Source organism: Lytechinus pictus, chromosome 5 (genome assembly GCF_037042905.1).
Source record: "Lytechinus pictus isolate F3 Inbred chromosome 5, Lp3.0, whole genome shotgun sequence".
NCBI lineage: Eukaryota > Metazoa > Echinodermata > Echinoidea > Temnopleuroida > Toxopneustidae > Lytechinus > Lytechinus pictus.
Window position 1 is genome coordinate 9,932,987 of NC_087249.1, and position 16,245 is coordinate 9,949,231.

At 37.4% G+C, this 16,245-nt stretch overlaps 1 protein-coding gene across 1 annotated transcript in view; it reads left to right on the forward strand.

Annotated features, from left to right (window-relative positions):
* LOC129262449 (MAM and LDL-receptor class A domain-containing protein 1-like) overlaps positions 1-11,945 on the forward strand; it is a 41,308-nt gene extending 29,363 nt beyond the window's left edge. The window contains exons 14-19 of the mRNA XM_054900572.2: positions 16-198; positions 774-1,036; positions 1,962-2,181; positions 6,396-6,655; positions 7,374-7,464; positions 7,906-11,945. Coding sequence (XP_054756547.2) covers positions 16-198; positions 774-1,036; positions 1,962-2,181; positions 6,396-6,655; positions 7,374-7,464; positions 7,906-8,159 — 1,271 coding nt within the window. The 3' untranslated portion in view covers positions 8,160-11,945. The remainder of the gene's footprint in view (positions 1-15; positions 199-773; positions 1,037-1,961; positions 2,182-6,395; positions 6,656-7,373; positions 7,465-7,905) is intronic.
* Positions 11,946-16,245: the final 4,300 nt, after the last annotated feature.

A 16,245-nucleotide genomic window follows, 5' to 3' on the forward strand; every position in this document is an offset into this window, starting at 1 on the left:
CACTTATCTTTACAGCAACATCGGATCCCCTGTATCCTTTTGTCGCAAACTGTGATTTTGAAGATGGTATGTGCGGTTACACGCAGCCCAACGAGGATTATGAGAATGACGACGAGTTTGACTGGTTCCTGAATTCCGGTCCAACAGGAACAGACGGTTCGGGGCCCAATGCTGACCATACCAAAGGGACAGCTGACGGTTAGTCGCTCTTCAGCGTTTTCAATGCAAATTACCGATTTAGGAATATACATATGTTCCAAAACCTAACAAGTATGATGTTACAGGCCTACTTTTAAACACAATGACCTTACAAGGCTTCCGTAAAAATTCCGTTTTGTGGTACCCCTGAAAATATCTAGGCCTGTGTTTTCCGTTTCTTTTCGTAAAGGCACAAATGCCGAATTTAGAAAATTCATGTCGTCCTTATGGGAGCGCTTTTGGCACCTTCTATTTCGAGGTGGATACCATGGATACGGGCGGTATACAATTATACTATAATATCATGATTACCCAAGTACTTCAACTATAACGTAAATTAGGAATTAGTCCTAAGATTCGTATGCCAGTTATGGTTAACCAATATTTATCAAATTTTCTGTATGTAGTTCACTCGATAGATGATAGTACATTGAGATATTTACAAGTTTGTGCACGTAGACAAGAGTGACTTAAACAGTGGGATCCTCTATAGTAACAGCAGGTCACAACTCGTCTCTAGAATTCTTCAACAAAGTTACCGTACATATTGATTCATTCATTCACTTCCGGTGCAGGTCATTACCTGTACGTAGAAGCTTCTCAGCCTCGTCGACCAGGCGATCGAGCTCGGATCATCTCCCCGCCCATCACCTATTTCAATGACAGTTACTGTCTGCAGTTTTTCTACCACATGAGCGGGGATGACACCGCTTCTCTTTCGGTGGTGCATCGCGGCGACTATTATCCGGATGAAGAGATTGCTCGCCTCACCGGACCGGATGGGAACAAATGGCAACCGTACAACGTTGATGTTAGTGTCAAGTACGGACCAGTCGAAGTAAGTTGATGCAAATGGCCATGATCAAAACTTCTTTGGTGCTTAACCCGGATGCAACATATTGTTTAAGTAGATTTATGTCTGCTATAATAATAAACAAGTTTCTTTACAGTACAGCATTTCTATCATAAATTATTTGCAACAAAAAATAGGCAACGCGCGGTCTTCAATAAAGATCAAATTAACATCAAATGTTTTAAAACCAGAATTCATAATATACCTCTGTTTGTGAAATGGTATATGAAGGTGCAATGAAATGTTAATGGAATGCGCTACAATATGAAAGTTTTTTAATTATTATTTATTATGTATGTTAATGCAGATTAGCTATGGCAAGATATTCGCTGTGTGTTAGATATAGAGCTCATGGTCTAGTAGAGAATCATGATAAAGTTCGCGGACAAGCCTCAGCATTTACTGTCTAGGTACAAGAGATAGCTCTCCTGACAGGTTCACGATGGTGTTCAGAACTTCTTCTCTTTAATGTTTTCGGCAAGCAGTCAAAGGTAACATGGCCGTTTAGCATGTTCATTTTTGTCTACAGATTTTGACAATGATACAGTAGCTCTAATAGCTCAGTCGGTAGAGCGGGGGTTTCGATTCCCAAGTGGTGCGCTAGTGCCCTTTGGTAAGGCATTTATCCTCATTACCAGGTCCCTCGGAGAGGACGTTAAGCCGTTGGTCCCCTGGTTGCTTGCTCACAGGCATTCGTGCTTTCTTAGCAGTCAGGTAAAACAACCTCGGTATGACTAATATTCTGAAAGTAAGCGTAATAATCATCGTGGTTACTCAGGCCTATTGTTATAGGAAGCATGTGACCTTCCTACTCGATTTCCTAATTTTTCTCTTGTTTCTGATGACTTCCTTTGTTTTGCCATCATCCATGAATCATGTCAATCATGGCCCTGTTTCGATTCTCGCCAAGATTGTTTTTACAGGCACGGTTGGAAACAACTACCGAGGTGATATTGCTTTAGATGATATTAAGTTCTTCCCCGGATCGTGCGGAGGCTTTCCTGCTACTTCATTTTGTAATTATGAATATGGATACGAGCACTGTGGCTATACGCAGAGCACCGATGACCAACTGGACTGGATCTGGTATGATGCCTTGGCTGGAGAAACCCCTCCGGTTGATTGGCCAGGTAAGATTTTGAAACCTATGATGAGTAAAAAAAAAACTAACGTTCCATTCCTAATCAAGAGAAATGGTTCCAAACTCGAGCTTAAGTAGGCAATTTGCGTTCAACTTGCCACATCACATTAGTCTTCATAGCAATCCATGCAACGAAATGGAAACTTGTGTCTATGTTATGTTTTTTGTTTGTGGGTGTGTACATGTGTGCTCAGTGGCGTAACAGGCGGGGGGGCAGGGGGGGCAAGCTGCCCCCCCCCCTGGCAGAGCTCACCGGGAAAATAAAAAAAAAAGGAAAAAAGAAAAAAAGGGGGAAAAAGGGAAAGGGAAAGGAAAGTAAAAAAAAGGGAAAAGGGGAAAGGGAAAAGAAAACTAAGAAAAAACATAAAAAAGGGAAAACGAAAGAAAGAAGAACAAGTGAGAAAGAACAATTCTCCCCGATATAAAAATACATTAGCATGATTAGTAAGACAGGGAAATAAATTAAAGATGACAAAGACGCAAACAAAAGCGGGAAATAAAGGCAGAATGGAATTAGCCAAAATCTAAAAATTGGGAAATAAAGAATAGGGACAAGATAACGAACACTACCGGGCTGCCGAGGATTGAGATAACGAGCGGGAAGAAAAATGGATGGTATATAGCATAATGTCATATGAAAGTCTATCATAAACTTGCTAAATCTCCAAAGGCTCTGTCCAAGAGTCAAGACCCCGTGCATTGGGGGCTCTTCATCTGTAACCTTTAATGGGTTCTATAACGGGCCTCTATATGGACCCTTCCTGCATTAAGCTTTACGTTGAAGTACTGGCGTACCGGGGGGTGGTTCCACAGCCAAGGGGAAATAAAAGAAAATAAAGGAGGCAGCGAAATGAGATGAATGAAAAAAAATATATGACAAGATATTTGCTATATAATGATGTAAAAAGCTATCACATAATAAGAATTTCATTTTAACAGGCCATTTTTTTTCTGGCTCGCTTCGCTCGCCGGCGACTTTTTACAAATTTTCCCACATTTGCTATGATGTGCCCCTCACAATATTTGGATGATTACGATACACAACTGCATTGAATTTATGTGTTGTGTGAAAGCTATATAAATATATACGCAATTTGATTAAATTAAGTGGCCATCTGTAAGGTTTAAAATGGCTTTGATATCAAGAGGTTCCGGGGCTCTGCCTTGGACCCCACCCATAAAGCACTGTTATATGATTAGTTTGGACCATGGCCCCTAAAAGTTCTACAACCAATAAAAAAAAATGAGGAAAGAAAGGAAAGTGTATTATATTTTCTGAATATCACGTTAAAATCTATCTTCATGTTAGATTCTCATGAAAAGGTGATTTTTTTTATCTCGCTCGCTTCGCTCGCTCGGGACCTATATTAAGCTACTTCTTGCCACAAGCGCCATACTCGGCCCCCTCGAGCATATAGAGCTTCGCCCTGATGCTCACAATCATAACAAAAATCCTGTTCACCGTGGCGTACAAAAAAGAGAGAAAAAAGGAAAGGGAGGAGGGTGAAATATGATATCATCTTTTAACATTATGTCAAAATCTATCACAAAATTGGTTTTTTGCAATAAAATGTCAAAATTTTGTGCTCGCTCGCCTATATATTTGCCCGATACGCCATATCGCCCCCTCAAATTTTTTGCCTTATGACGCCATATTGCCTGTTCCATGATATGACCAGGAAATTTTTGGCTCTTGCCCCCCCCCCCCCCCTGGCCACCGACCCCTGTTACGCCGCTGTGTGTGCTGTATATATGTTACGGTGCGAGGGTGTGCGCATACGTTCGTGCGTATGAATGGGTGTGGGTCACTGAACTAGAATACGTATTTCTAGTTCAGTGGTGTGGGTACGTATGTTTAAAAGGGTGTTCGAATGTGTGTATATGCGTGAGAGGGAAAGTGTGTGCGTGTGTGTGGATGTGTGGCGCCGTGGTCGAGTGGTCTAGCTCTTGAATAGAGACATGAAGGTCGGAAGTCCTGCAATACTACCCATGAGCAAGGTATTTGATCTCACATCGCTTTTTTTCTTTTGAATCAAATACTATTGGCAATAAAAGTCAACTTGCACGTGATAAAATAAGTGAACGCGTCGTGGTCGAGTGGTCTAGGGTGCTTGACTGGAGGCATAAAAAACGGGGTTCGATCCCCTGTGCTATTGCTTTGTCGTTGAACAGTTACCATAATCTGCGATTGGTTGTCAAACCATAGAGTTAATCCTTATTTTATAAACCTTCAGAGGGTGATAAAAGAATGGGGAACAATATCTGTCATCGGGTAGGCTATTGGGTCATGTGAAGATTTGAGGGTGTGTGTGTCATTATGTGTGAGGGTGTGTGGGGGTGTCAACGTGTGTGTATTTAATTGTTTGATACATTGTACCGGTGTGTTGGCTCAGTTGGTAGAGCGTCCGTCTCACAACCGGGAGGTCGGGGGTTCAAACCCCGGCCGCGTCAGACCAAAAGACGTTAAAAGATGGGAGTTGCTGCTACCCTGTTTGGCGTTCAACGATTAAAGGGATAGAGCCTCGTCGATCTGGCGCTGCACAGCGGCTGCCGGGCCCACGATCAATTGGGCAAAGCAAATTTTCGGAGTATTTCATGTCTATTTCGAACAATAAAATATGGATTAAATGAGGAGTAAGCTGAAGTTACTAAATGAATATTTGGCATACTCGTTGGATACTTGATAACGCCAGCAGAATAACTCAATGAGATGTTGTCTATCATGCTGAACAAGCTCGCTACCTTGGGGATAGGAAGGGGGCGGTGGTTAGATCTATCGCTACGTGTGCAATATCCAATTTTTTTATGTCATGAAAAACTCAAGCATATTCCTGGAGCATTTGCTTCTGATTTGTGGAGTGGTTTTTTTTAGTGTATGAAGACGAAACGTTCTAACATTAAGTGTGGTTACAACCGTCACATGTTGTATCGGCATATAGTACACCAAAACAAAGAGCTTCGGTTTTGCTCCAGTGAAAGTTTATTTATGTGACAACAGGTTTTTTAGTTTTTTTTAGCTCATCCGGCCCAAAGTGCCGGATGACATTGTGGCTTGGCGTCTGTCGTCTGTCGTCCGTCCACAATTTTAAAATGCTTCTTCTTCGTCATTTCAAGTCCGATTTCAATTCTGTTTGCTTTATATGACAGCACTAGGTGAAGGATTCAAAATTCTACACAGAATTTTGAAACTCATTAAATATGCTAATTTGTGCGCATTTATCGAAATTCACAAAAAATGTTTCCCCTCCTTTATTTGTTGATCGATATTGAAAATTTTTGATTCCATCTGGTAGAGCTTTATGAGCTAGGTTCACCAAACTTTTACACACAATTGTGAAATTTTGAGTAGAAAATGTTTATGCTAATTCATGCAAAACTACTTTATGCGTATTTTCCAAAATTCACATAAAATGCTTCTTTTTCTTTGTTTGTTGACCGATTTTTATTTTTTTTCTTCGATCTGGTAGAGCTTCATGAGGTACACAAAATTTCTATACTGAATTTTGAAATTTTGTGTTGAAAATTATTTATGCTAATTTATGCGAAATTTATTTATAAATCACAGAAAATGCCTCTTATTCTTTATTTGTTGACCGATTATGATTTTTTTTCTTCCATCTGGTAGAGCTGCATGAGGTTCACCAAATTTCACGAAATTTATTCGTAAATCACAAAAATTGCTTCTCATTTCTTCACCAATTTCAATTATCTTTCTTCAATTTATGTCACCCATATAATTCACTACAGCGTCAACTGGGCTGAAATTAAAAATTTTGTTAGATTTTGTTGCGAGATGCCGGAAGAGCTCCACATCATTGATGTGCTAGTTTGTTTTTAGACATGCAAACCTGGGCTTCGTCTAACAAGAGTCACGGTTGATCCAATCAACCTCAATAATATGGAAATCCATCAGTGCCATAATTTTTTTTTCTACAGGAAATTTGTACAAGATCCTTTGTAAGCAAAGAGAAGCACACTGAATTTTCAAGAAAAAAGATATTATGAATATACATTATATCTAGAATAATATATTTCGAACAAAAATATAAATATTCATTTTAGATGTTGACGTTGCTGGCTTTCCATAGTTGTGGTTGGACAGGTCAATTGTAACTCTTTATGAGCAATCTCTTGATGGCATTACCTTCCATGTCACCTGACCTAATAAATATCTGTATTGCTTGGTTATTGTTTTTTTTACAGGATATGGGTCATTCGTCTACGTCGATGGCTTCAATAAGACAGCGGGATCCAAGGCTGTACTACAGTCAGAGACCATGTCACCAACGAATAATGACCACTGCTTTTCTTTTTTTTATAAACTGGAAAAAGGCATGAGTATAAGTTTTATCAGGGTTTCACAAGATGGATCCCGCCAGCAACTCTTGTCGTACAATCAGCCAGCAGAGATGACGTATGTCGAGTATAACATACCCATAGCCGAGCATCCCAACATATATAAGGTAAGGGAGGGGACGTGTTAGCTAGATTTTGCAATTGCAACGGGTATAGATTATGCAACATAGTAAATCTATTGAAAACGCCCGTCCAAAATTGACAGGTGAGAGGTCTTTGTCGAAAATTGGTGAACCAGGATAGCTGATTTTCGTAAAATTCTGAGCCGACGAAAAAATGCGAATATGTCGTTTGTCCAGAGTCACGGACGATACCGCTGTTTTGATGCACCGATATTCGACAAAGACTGCTTCTTCATGAGGATAAACGGTTCTCTGCGTTCCGGAAAGCGTCTGAGTAGTAGTTACAAAATTCTATATTATCAAGAAAAATGAAGGCATGTTTCTAACAGACGACCACACTCACGCACCACCGAACACAACACAACCCCACGCAAAAACTGGGGTGTTAAAACTGACACCAGTTGGCGTTTCTACAAGACCACACCCTGAGGTGTTAAAATTACACCCTAGAGATTGAACGTAACACAAAGGAGTATTAAAGTAACAACAAAGGTGCTGTATTATGTTGGGTGTTGAACAAACACTGTAAATATAACACCGAAAAAAAATGACCGATGTGTTCCTATCTATGTACACTGATTAACACCACAGTTTTGCTGTGTAGGAGTGTGTAGGTGCATATTCTGTTGGAAAACATAACAAGTCACAGGTAGTTGAGTTTGCTTACGATGTCACCTGGCTTTTGAATATTTCATTTATGTAGGTTTACTTTGAAGCTACCGTAGAAGACAACATGACTGCGGGGCTAGCTGTCCTTGATAACACCTTCTTTGTTTTCGGTGTTTGTGAGTCTGGTAAGTGTTTGATTATTCTAAATATTTTCATTAATGATCATTCTGGTGATTCTTTATCTTTCTAATTTTCTTTCCCATAGCTATTATTCACAATTAAGAGGATTCGAATGATTTACACGTCCAGTCCACTTTTTTTTCTGTAGCTTTTAAAACATTCTTATTCATTTTTCTTTCGATTATACAAATTCTGAAACTATTCATTATGAACACGAAGATGATGAACACCATATGTAAAATGTCATTTATCTGATTTGGAAATAAATGTATTAATGAAAACAGTGGCGGACCGTGACCTGGAGGAAACAAAGCATTGGAGGGGCACTGTATTGTTTGTGAACAATGCTGTGCCCCTCCAATGCTTTGTCTCCTCCGGGTCACGGTCCGCTACTGAATGAAAACATAATTAGATTTTTCCCCCTCAAATTATCATAAAACTTACAGGTCAGCCAATATCAGATACAACTACCACAGTAGCCATCATTCTTGGCATCCTGCTCGGTGTGGCAGTAATCGTTCTAGTAGCCATGGGCGTCCTCCACTACCGCAAGACAGCACAGAAGTCGGATTCTTACCCAGCAGCAATGTCGTACAAAAATGGCGGGACCAACCCCACTCCAGTAAATCCAGTAGATTTGACTAAAGATCCCGGTATTGATAATCCTAATTACACGACAGCTCCCTTTTCATCTGCGTAGATCACAGCATTATTCCAAGTGTCGGTATGCTAAGAATCTTTTAATACTGGTTGTGGTTAAAGTGGCCGGTATGAACGGGAAGAGGAGTTCAGAGCAGTGTCTGTTTAGCTTTTATAATTAGCGTATTTTCGTAAGCACTATACGCAGACGCTTTCTACAACGCACCAATTCCTTTGAAAATCACAATGGAGAGGTGAGAGGTTTTTGTCTAAAGTTGGTTGACCGGGACAGCAGATCATCTAAAGATTCGGACCGGACGAAAAATTGCAAATATGTCGTTTGTCCAGAGTCCAGGACGACACTGCTGTTACAATTTTTCGACAAAGACTGCTCTGGTATGAAGGGCTTTTGACAATAGATTCTCTACGTTACAGAAAGCGTCTGCGTAGTAATTGCGAAAATGCACTATTAAGGTTTTATAGCTACCGAGTCATGTTTATAGCAACTGCAACATGTTCGAAGTATGTATATAGAATGCTGGTGAGAAAAATAATTTACATGAGCCCTGGTTTTGCCCGTGTTCCCTTTTTGTAGAACCTTTAATATGATGGTCTCGAAGGGATTATGCATTTTCTCGAGATGGGCAAAATGGTCCTTGTAAAATCTGTAATATTGTTTTGAAGGCTTTCCTATATTTCTTTTTCTTTTTGGTATTCTGAATAAACTTTCAAACTGTAGAGTAGCATGATATTCATATCTAAGATTGTATAGTAACTGAATAAATTTGTCATTTTGATTTTATTTCAAAGGGACTTATTCTTGATTCGTGAAAACAGCAATTTTAAGTCTAGTAGGATACTTCCATATGGATTCATGACAATAACAACAAATGTGTCGATATGAAACGTATCTTGATAGTTGTTTATCGGTGAGAGCTACATTCATAAAGTATAGTTCTATTCTATTCAAAATTTTCAAACAAATTTCATTATTGTAGGGAGAAAGTGAGAATGCAAATGGGTGAGGTTTAAAAAAAATATACAATGAAATGAACTCAACAGGCGTACTATTTATCAAGTTGTTAGGCTCCAATAGTAGTTGGACAATTAAAGTTTGTGTTTTGGAGTTGTTGCTCGCTTTTCAACTATTTAGAGCTTTCACTGATACACTCCTTTAAAAGGCAAGATTCATCTGACGTCAAGTTGCATGGGTAATATAAACAAGTGGAAGAACATTCTGATAAAGTTCTGATGGGCATTTGAAAAGTAATACAGATTTAATTGTTTTGTTTGATTTTTTTAATTTTGTGATGTCACTTGCCAGCAGCTTTCCCCATATGTCATGCGATATAACTTCCCATTTTTTAATGGATCATTTTAACTGAAAATATATTTGACCTACGGAATAATTTTTCTGATGATATATTTAGTGCATAGATAAAATTTCTATGGAAATTTGCCTATAAGGAATGTCGTAGCTGCTCGCATGTGACGTCATAAAACTAAGAAACTGTATTAAATTTATATTATATATTTTGATGTAGGGGCAGATCCAGGATTTTCCAAAACAGAAGCCATTTTGCAAAAAATGTTTTGACAAGTCCCCTCCCTCCCCCCAAAAAGAGTATGTATTCAGTAGTTCAATGCAAAAGTCCAAGCTCATCACTTTAACCCAGAGATTTGCTTACATGAACCTAAAATATTAGGGGATTTTTTATGTATATAAATTTAGGACCATTTTATATCACACTTGATACGATACCTCATATCTAGTGCTCACCATAAGAAAATTGTAAATGTAGCAACTCTTACTAATATTTCTTAATTCAATTACATAGGAATTCATTCTTCAAGAAATTAAGTTGAATTAACAGTAGATTTGAAAGTGCAATAATTTGAATATAATAATGATTTTGATGATATTGATATCATTTTGGCAAGACTAATAATATTCATGATATTATGTATAAGTTATGAATTTTAATGGGTGTTTTTTTTTCTTTCTTTGAGACCTATAGGAAAGTTTATAAACCTAACGTTCTGCAGTGGGTGACAATAAACTCTGAACCAAATCTAAATAAATGTTTGCAAAAAGAACGTTTATTCTAAAATATATGAAATTGAAAACTGGTCTATTGATTTTCCTAATCTAAAGAGTTTTTTCCTCTAATCTAACAGTGACATATTCACTTAGTTTGATTATTGTGAATTTAAATCATGGTTTCCCAATTCTGTAGCCAAATGAACTCGCGAAAAAAAAATCTGAAAGTGCATGACAGTGAAAATCCAAATGTGGGTCAAAATGTCAATTTATATCAATGTATTTTGAGAACATGAACTTGATTTACTTCTGCAGATACTTATATCATGTCACATCATGTATGAACATTATCTACACATTCTATCCTTTTCATTTATATATATTATTCAGTTGAACAAACTAATCGATCCACAGGTCATCAATCCATATTTTTTAAAATATCGTATAATCATGTTATTTTGTGTTAATATAATTTATCTATTTCGGTAATTTTCTCATAACATCAAGTAACATTCGCATTCATGAAATACCGAGATACAAATAGTTTTACTTCCATATACGAAATACCATTCACGTATTCAGTACATGTTATATTGTGTATGTGTAATACAAAATCTGAAATGAGATCACTAAACTATTCAAATTTAAAGATTTACTTTGCAAACGTACCACTAGAGTACAGTCACTTTTCATGAACACATTTGATTGATGAATATATACAAGAGCTGATTAGGAACTTAAGGTTATGAAAATTTAATATTGCCAGTTTGCGTGATAAGGCTGGACATACTCTTCAAAGTGATAAAAGGTTATGCAAGCCAGAAAAGTTCTTGCTTACCATGCCAACTTGCAACGCTAAATACGATTGTGGTTATACTGGAAACATTCAGTACCAATTGAAATCTGTCAATTATTAAGCTTCAAACGGTTTCAATTATCATAGATTCGATTTATTTATTTCCGTTCAACAAAAAACAAACAAAATATAATTGAAGTAATAGTACATATTCAAAACAATATAGACAGTTCAATGACATTTCATAACAAATGTAGAGATGAATTAAGTGAACTTGCCAAGAAAAGCAATGCTTGTATAAAAGGCAAGCCCCTAAACGTAGTTTCAATACTAATTAACAAAGCTATATACAATAATTGAGACGGAGACGAGCTAAAAAAATCACAATAAAGAGAATAAGCGACTACAAAAATAAACTTGTTCTCATCATAGAGATGAGAAGTCTATCACAATTTTTAAAGATAACAAATGAAAGAAACCAGGCCTAAGACTACATTATAATTATATCTAAATTTACAATACCTTTGTTGTAGGGGCGTAACGGTGGAAGGGGTAGGGAGTACCCTTTGAAATTTAAAAATATTTTTTCTTCATGCGAACACAAAGCTCAAATAATAGAGAGCAAATATCGAAGGAAAAAAATCCCTCTAATGTGCAATGAAGTTATGAATAATTACACACCTTGAGCATTTACCCGTCTCTCCATTAACCCAGGGATATATACTCAAATTTCTATATCATATGATTAGTGAAAGGTCTGGTTTTGATAATGATTTATAGGCCTTTTCAGATAAGGAAATGAAACCGACATTTGATAGGGCCTACTATCCCCAAATTTATTTCTCTCAGCTCCCATTTTTCATGCTTCCTCTACTAGGTTCTATTATTAAGTTATCATATTATTTGTTTCGGGGTACATAAACACAAGCATTTCCCTCTTTCAAATTTAAATAAGGATGGTATAATTGCTCTGGCAGTATATGATAATAAAGTGGCCTTAAGATATAGTCGATTATTTTGTATTAAATGATTAAATAACATAGATGACAGGTATGGAGAGGGGCATAGTCATATTCAAAAGTTGTGTTTAACAAAATTAAGCCTGAGTGAGGCTCTTAACGGAAGGCGATTTTTAAGCAGGGGAAGTCTCCACTAAAATAAAAAGTGTGCTAACCAGGTGAGAGGACATAGACTAAGAACCAAATATATATATGTATATATATATATATATATATATATATATATATATATATATATATATATATATATATATATATATCGTAGAAATAAAACAAATAATGGCATGCAGTGGTTGTGCCGGCCACTACCGCTTCGTCATCTATGCAAAATTGACGGACTTGGGTGAATTGTTGCGCAGCTGAAGCACTCCCATTACAATGAGTACGATTACGATGACGAGGAAGATACTGAGGATGAGACAAACGAAAATACCCGACAGATTCATTTCCTCGCTACCGGGATCTTGAGGAAACAAACAACAAAAGAAAAAATATATATTATATTCTGAGATTAGAAATGATCTATTACTTGTAATCAGAATGAAATTCTCCTTCAAAATTGTAGTTGCAAATTTCAGATGAAAATCATACAACTTTAGATCAGTTTTAGACAGAGGCAGCCCCCATGAAGGAGCAGGGGCGACCGCCAACATGATTTTCCGCCTGGTGAAAAAAAATTATAGAAAAAATGAGAGAGAATAATATGTGTGTACCAGAAAGTGATATATGAGACTTCTAACTAACTAACCCATAGCATTCAAAACAAAAATAAAATTGTTTCACCGTTAAATCGCCCCCCCCCATTATCATCATACCCTGGCTCCGCCCCTGGTTCTAGATTGTCAAAGAAAGTTGGTGACACGTTTTTAATCTCTTTAAAATACCATTGAGTGGTATGAAGTGATAAGTATAGGCCTACTCTTAGTTTATGTATAATGACTAATAATCTCGCACACGAAGTGAATGACGGCTAACCCTGACTCTTTAGCATATTTAATGAGGCGGTGGAATTCTCAGTGTTTTGAAATGAACAATGAACTTGTAAAATCTGATGGCTGGCAGTGGTAATCTTAGTAGACAAAAGAGAAGGAATGTGTTTACATGCGTTAATTTCACTGGGGTCATTCATGGTCCGTCTAGATTCATTTAAAATTGGACTGCTCAAGAAAGAAGCAGCATGTTCTTTTCATAGAAACAAGTGGAATGCCTCTGGCCGTCTCACCTGCATCACGCGATTCAATATAGCAGCAGTGCTGATTTTGAAAACTACTATAACTCGCACAAGATGTTCAGTGATACTTGGTTACTCTTATTTCCACGTTTTATGAACTAGACCAATACACTTATAGAGATATGATGGCAATTCAACAAATACCCCCAACGTGGCCAAAGTTCTTTGACCTTACATGACCTTTGACCTTGATCATGTGACCTGAAACTCGCACAGGATGTTCAGTGATACTTGATTACTATTATGTCCAAGTTTTATGAACTAGACCAACACACTTTCAAATTTATGGCTGTAATTCAACAAATACCCCAATTTGGCCAAAGTTCATTGACCCTAAATGACCTTTGACCTTGATCATGTGACCTGAAACTTGCACAGGATGTTCAGTAATACTTGATTACTATTATGTCCAAGTTTCATGAATCAGATCCATAAACTTTCAAAGTTATGATGGTAATTCAACAGATACCCCCAATTCGGCCAAAGTTCATTGACCCTAAATGACCTTTGACCTTAGTCATGTGACGTGAAACTCATGCAGGATGTTCAGTGATACTTGATTAACCTTATGTATAAGTTTCATGAACTAGGTCCATATATTTTCTAAGTTATGATGACATTTCAAAAACTTAACCTTAGGTTAAGATTTTGATGTTGATTCCCCCAACATGGTCTAAGTTCATTGACCCTAAATGACCTTTGACCTTGGTCATGTGACATGAAACTCATGCAGGATGTTCAGTAATACTTGATTAACCTTATGGCCAAGTTTCATGAACTAGGTCCATATACTTTCTAAGTTATGCTGTCATTTCAAAAACTTAACCTCAGGTTAAGATTTGGTGTTGACGCCGCCGCCGCCGCCGCCGTCGCCGCCGCCGTCGGAAAAGCGGCGCCTATAGTCTCGCTCTGCTATGCAGGTGAGACAAAAAACTAATAGTTTCTGGAAAATTAGAAATTGAGAAAAGGCTGGGAGATCCTTGCATATCAGAACTTAGATTTTCAGAGCCCAGAGTTTATCTTCGTCTAGAGTTTATTTATATGTGGAATTCACCATTAACATCTGTGGAATTATTTTCATGTCACCAATGAACTGTTTGCAACTATTTTAAGAGAGGAATTCTCAGTTCTCATCAAGATCATCAACCTATTCTAGAAAACATTTTCCAACTCATGGATTTCTGAAATCGACTGTTTATCATCATCAACTTTGTCTTCACGGACATTTTAGCTCAGTACAGTGACTGTGATGACACATCGCATATCACAGGGGCCGCGGAAGCGGGGGGGGGGGGGGCTTCAGCCCCCCCCCCCACTTTTTTCCAAAACCATGTACAAAAACGTAAAAATGACCATACGATTGTGATTTTTTGCATGGTCAGCCCCCCCACTTTGAAAACCGTTCCGCGGCCCCTGTATCAACATCGCTTTCATCATCGCCAGCATTGTGGACTTCAGAAGTTTTACCCAGCCCATTTGGATATAGGCCTACAGTTTGATCAGAATAATTTCAGAACCGTCTCCTCAAGTTGCCTACTGATGGACATGTAAGAAAATTCGTTGTTTTGTTTTATTTTATTCTGATAATGAAAGAAACACAGAACATTTTAACTTTATTATCTACATTATTTGTTTTTGTATATTAATTATCTGTTGCATTGGTCTTGTATCGTAACACTGAGTAAATCAAATTGAACATCAAAGGGTACAGATCCCACCCCAAGTTTTGGTAAAAATAGATGAGGTTAATGAAAAGTAATCAGTCGGTGAGGAATAGCAACCTTTTCATCATTGCATTTATTAACATAGCTTACAAGATGTCCAGTAACGAAGAAATCACTCAACTAAGGCATGAGAAGAAATTTTCCTTAGTCTTACTTGCAAAAACTTTTTTAAAAGGAATTCGTAACTGATGTCTTTAAGGATCGATTAGTTGAGTCATGGGTGGTGTAAGAGGTACAAGTAGGGTATCAATACATAGCTAAGAAGTTGTTACTTTAAAATATGGAGAATCTTAATCGGAATGATTAATAATCTCTGGATATTACCTCTAGGAAATTTGATCTTTTCTTGATACGTACTGCAACTCCTACTGGAAAGAACAGCGTTTGCCACAGTGTGTTCTCAGTGTGGAACACAATGTGAAATTACCTTCACACTCTTAAATATTAGCATTTCAACTGAGTCTAAATCACGTATTCACATTGTCGACCACATGAACACGCTGTGAACAGTCACACTGTCGAGGTGTCCACAGTGTGGAAATATATTCACACAGCTGAATTTGAACATTTTAACAGTGTGGATAGTAGTTCACATATATAGTCCACTATGTGTGAACACACTGTGTGACACTGTGTTCTTTCCATAATGCTCTTAAACACTTAGGCCCGTATTCTGAAGTCGGGTTTAACTTAAACTCAGGTTTAAAGTTGTGGTTTAAGTATGGGAAGCCAAAAGTATCAAAATATTTTATTGAGTTGAACGTTTCTTATGTTTACTGTGCTCTTTCCTGATTCATCGATGGTGAAGACAATAATCTATTTATACTTCCTAGACAATTATGAATGATTTGAGAGCCAAATGAGCTGAAATATGATATCTCCACTGTTAGTGATTTATGTAACAAATGGCTATCCATACTTAAACCACAACTTTAAACCTGAGTTTAAGTTAAACCCGACTTCATGTCAGGTTTAACTTAGACCATGGTCTAACTCTGTACTAAAATTATGGGAAGCCAAAAGTGTCAAATGTTTTATTCAGTTGTATGTTTCTTATGTTTGCTGTGCTCTTTCCTGATTCATCAATGGTGAAGAAAATCATCTTTCTATATTTCCCAGACAATTATTAATGATTTGAAAGCCAAATGAGCTGAAATATGGTTTCTCTACTGATAGTGATTTATGTAACAATTGGCTGTCCATACTTAAACCACAACTTTAAACCTGAGTTTAAGCTAAACCCGACTTCAGAATACGGGCCTAAATGTTTTAAAGGCAAGAAAAGAACCAAAAGATCATTTGCATATACCTCTGAAGTGACTAGATAAATTAAAGA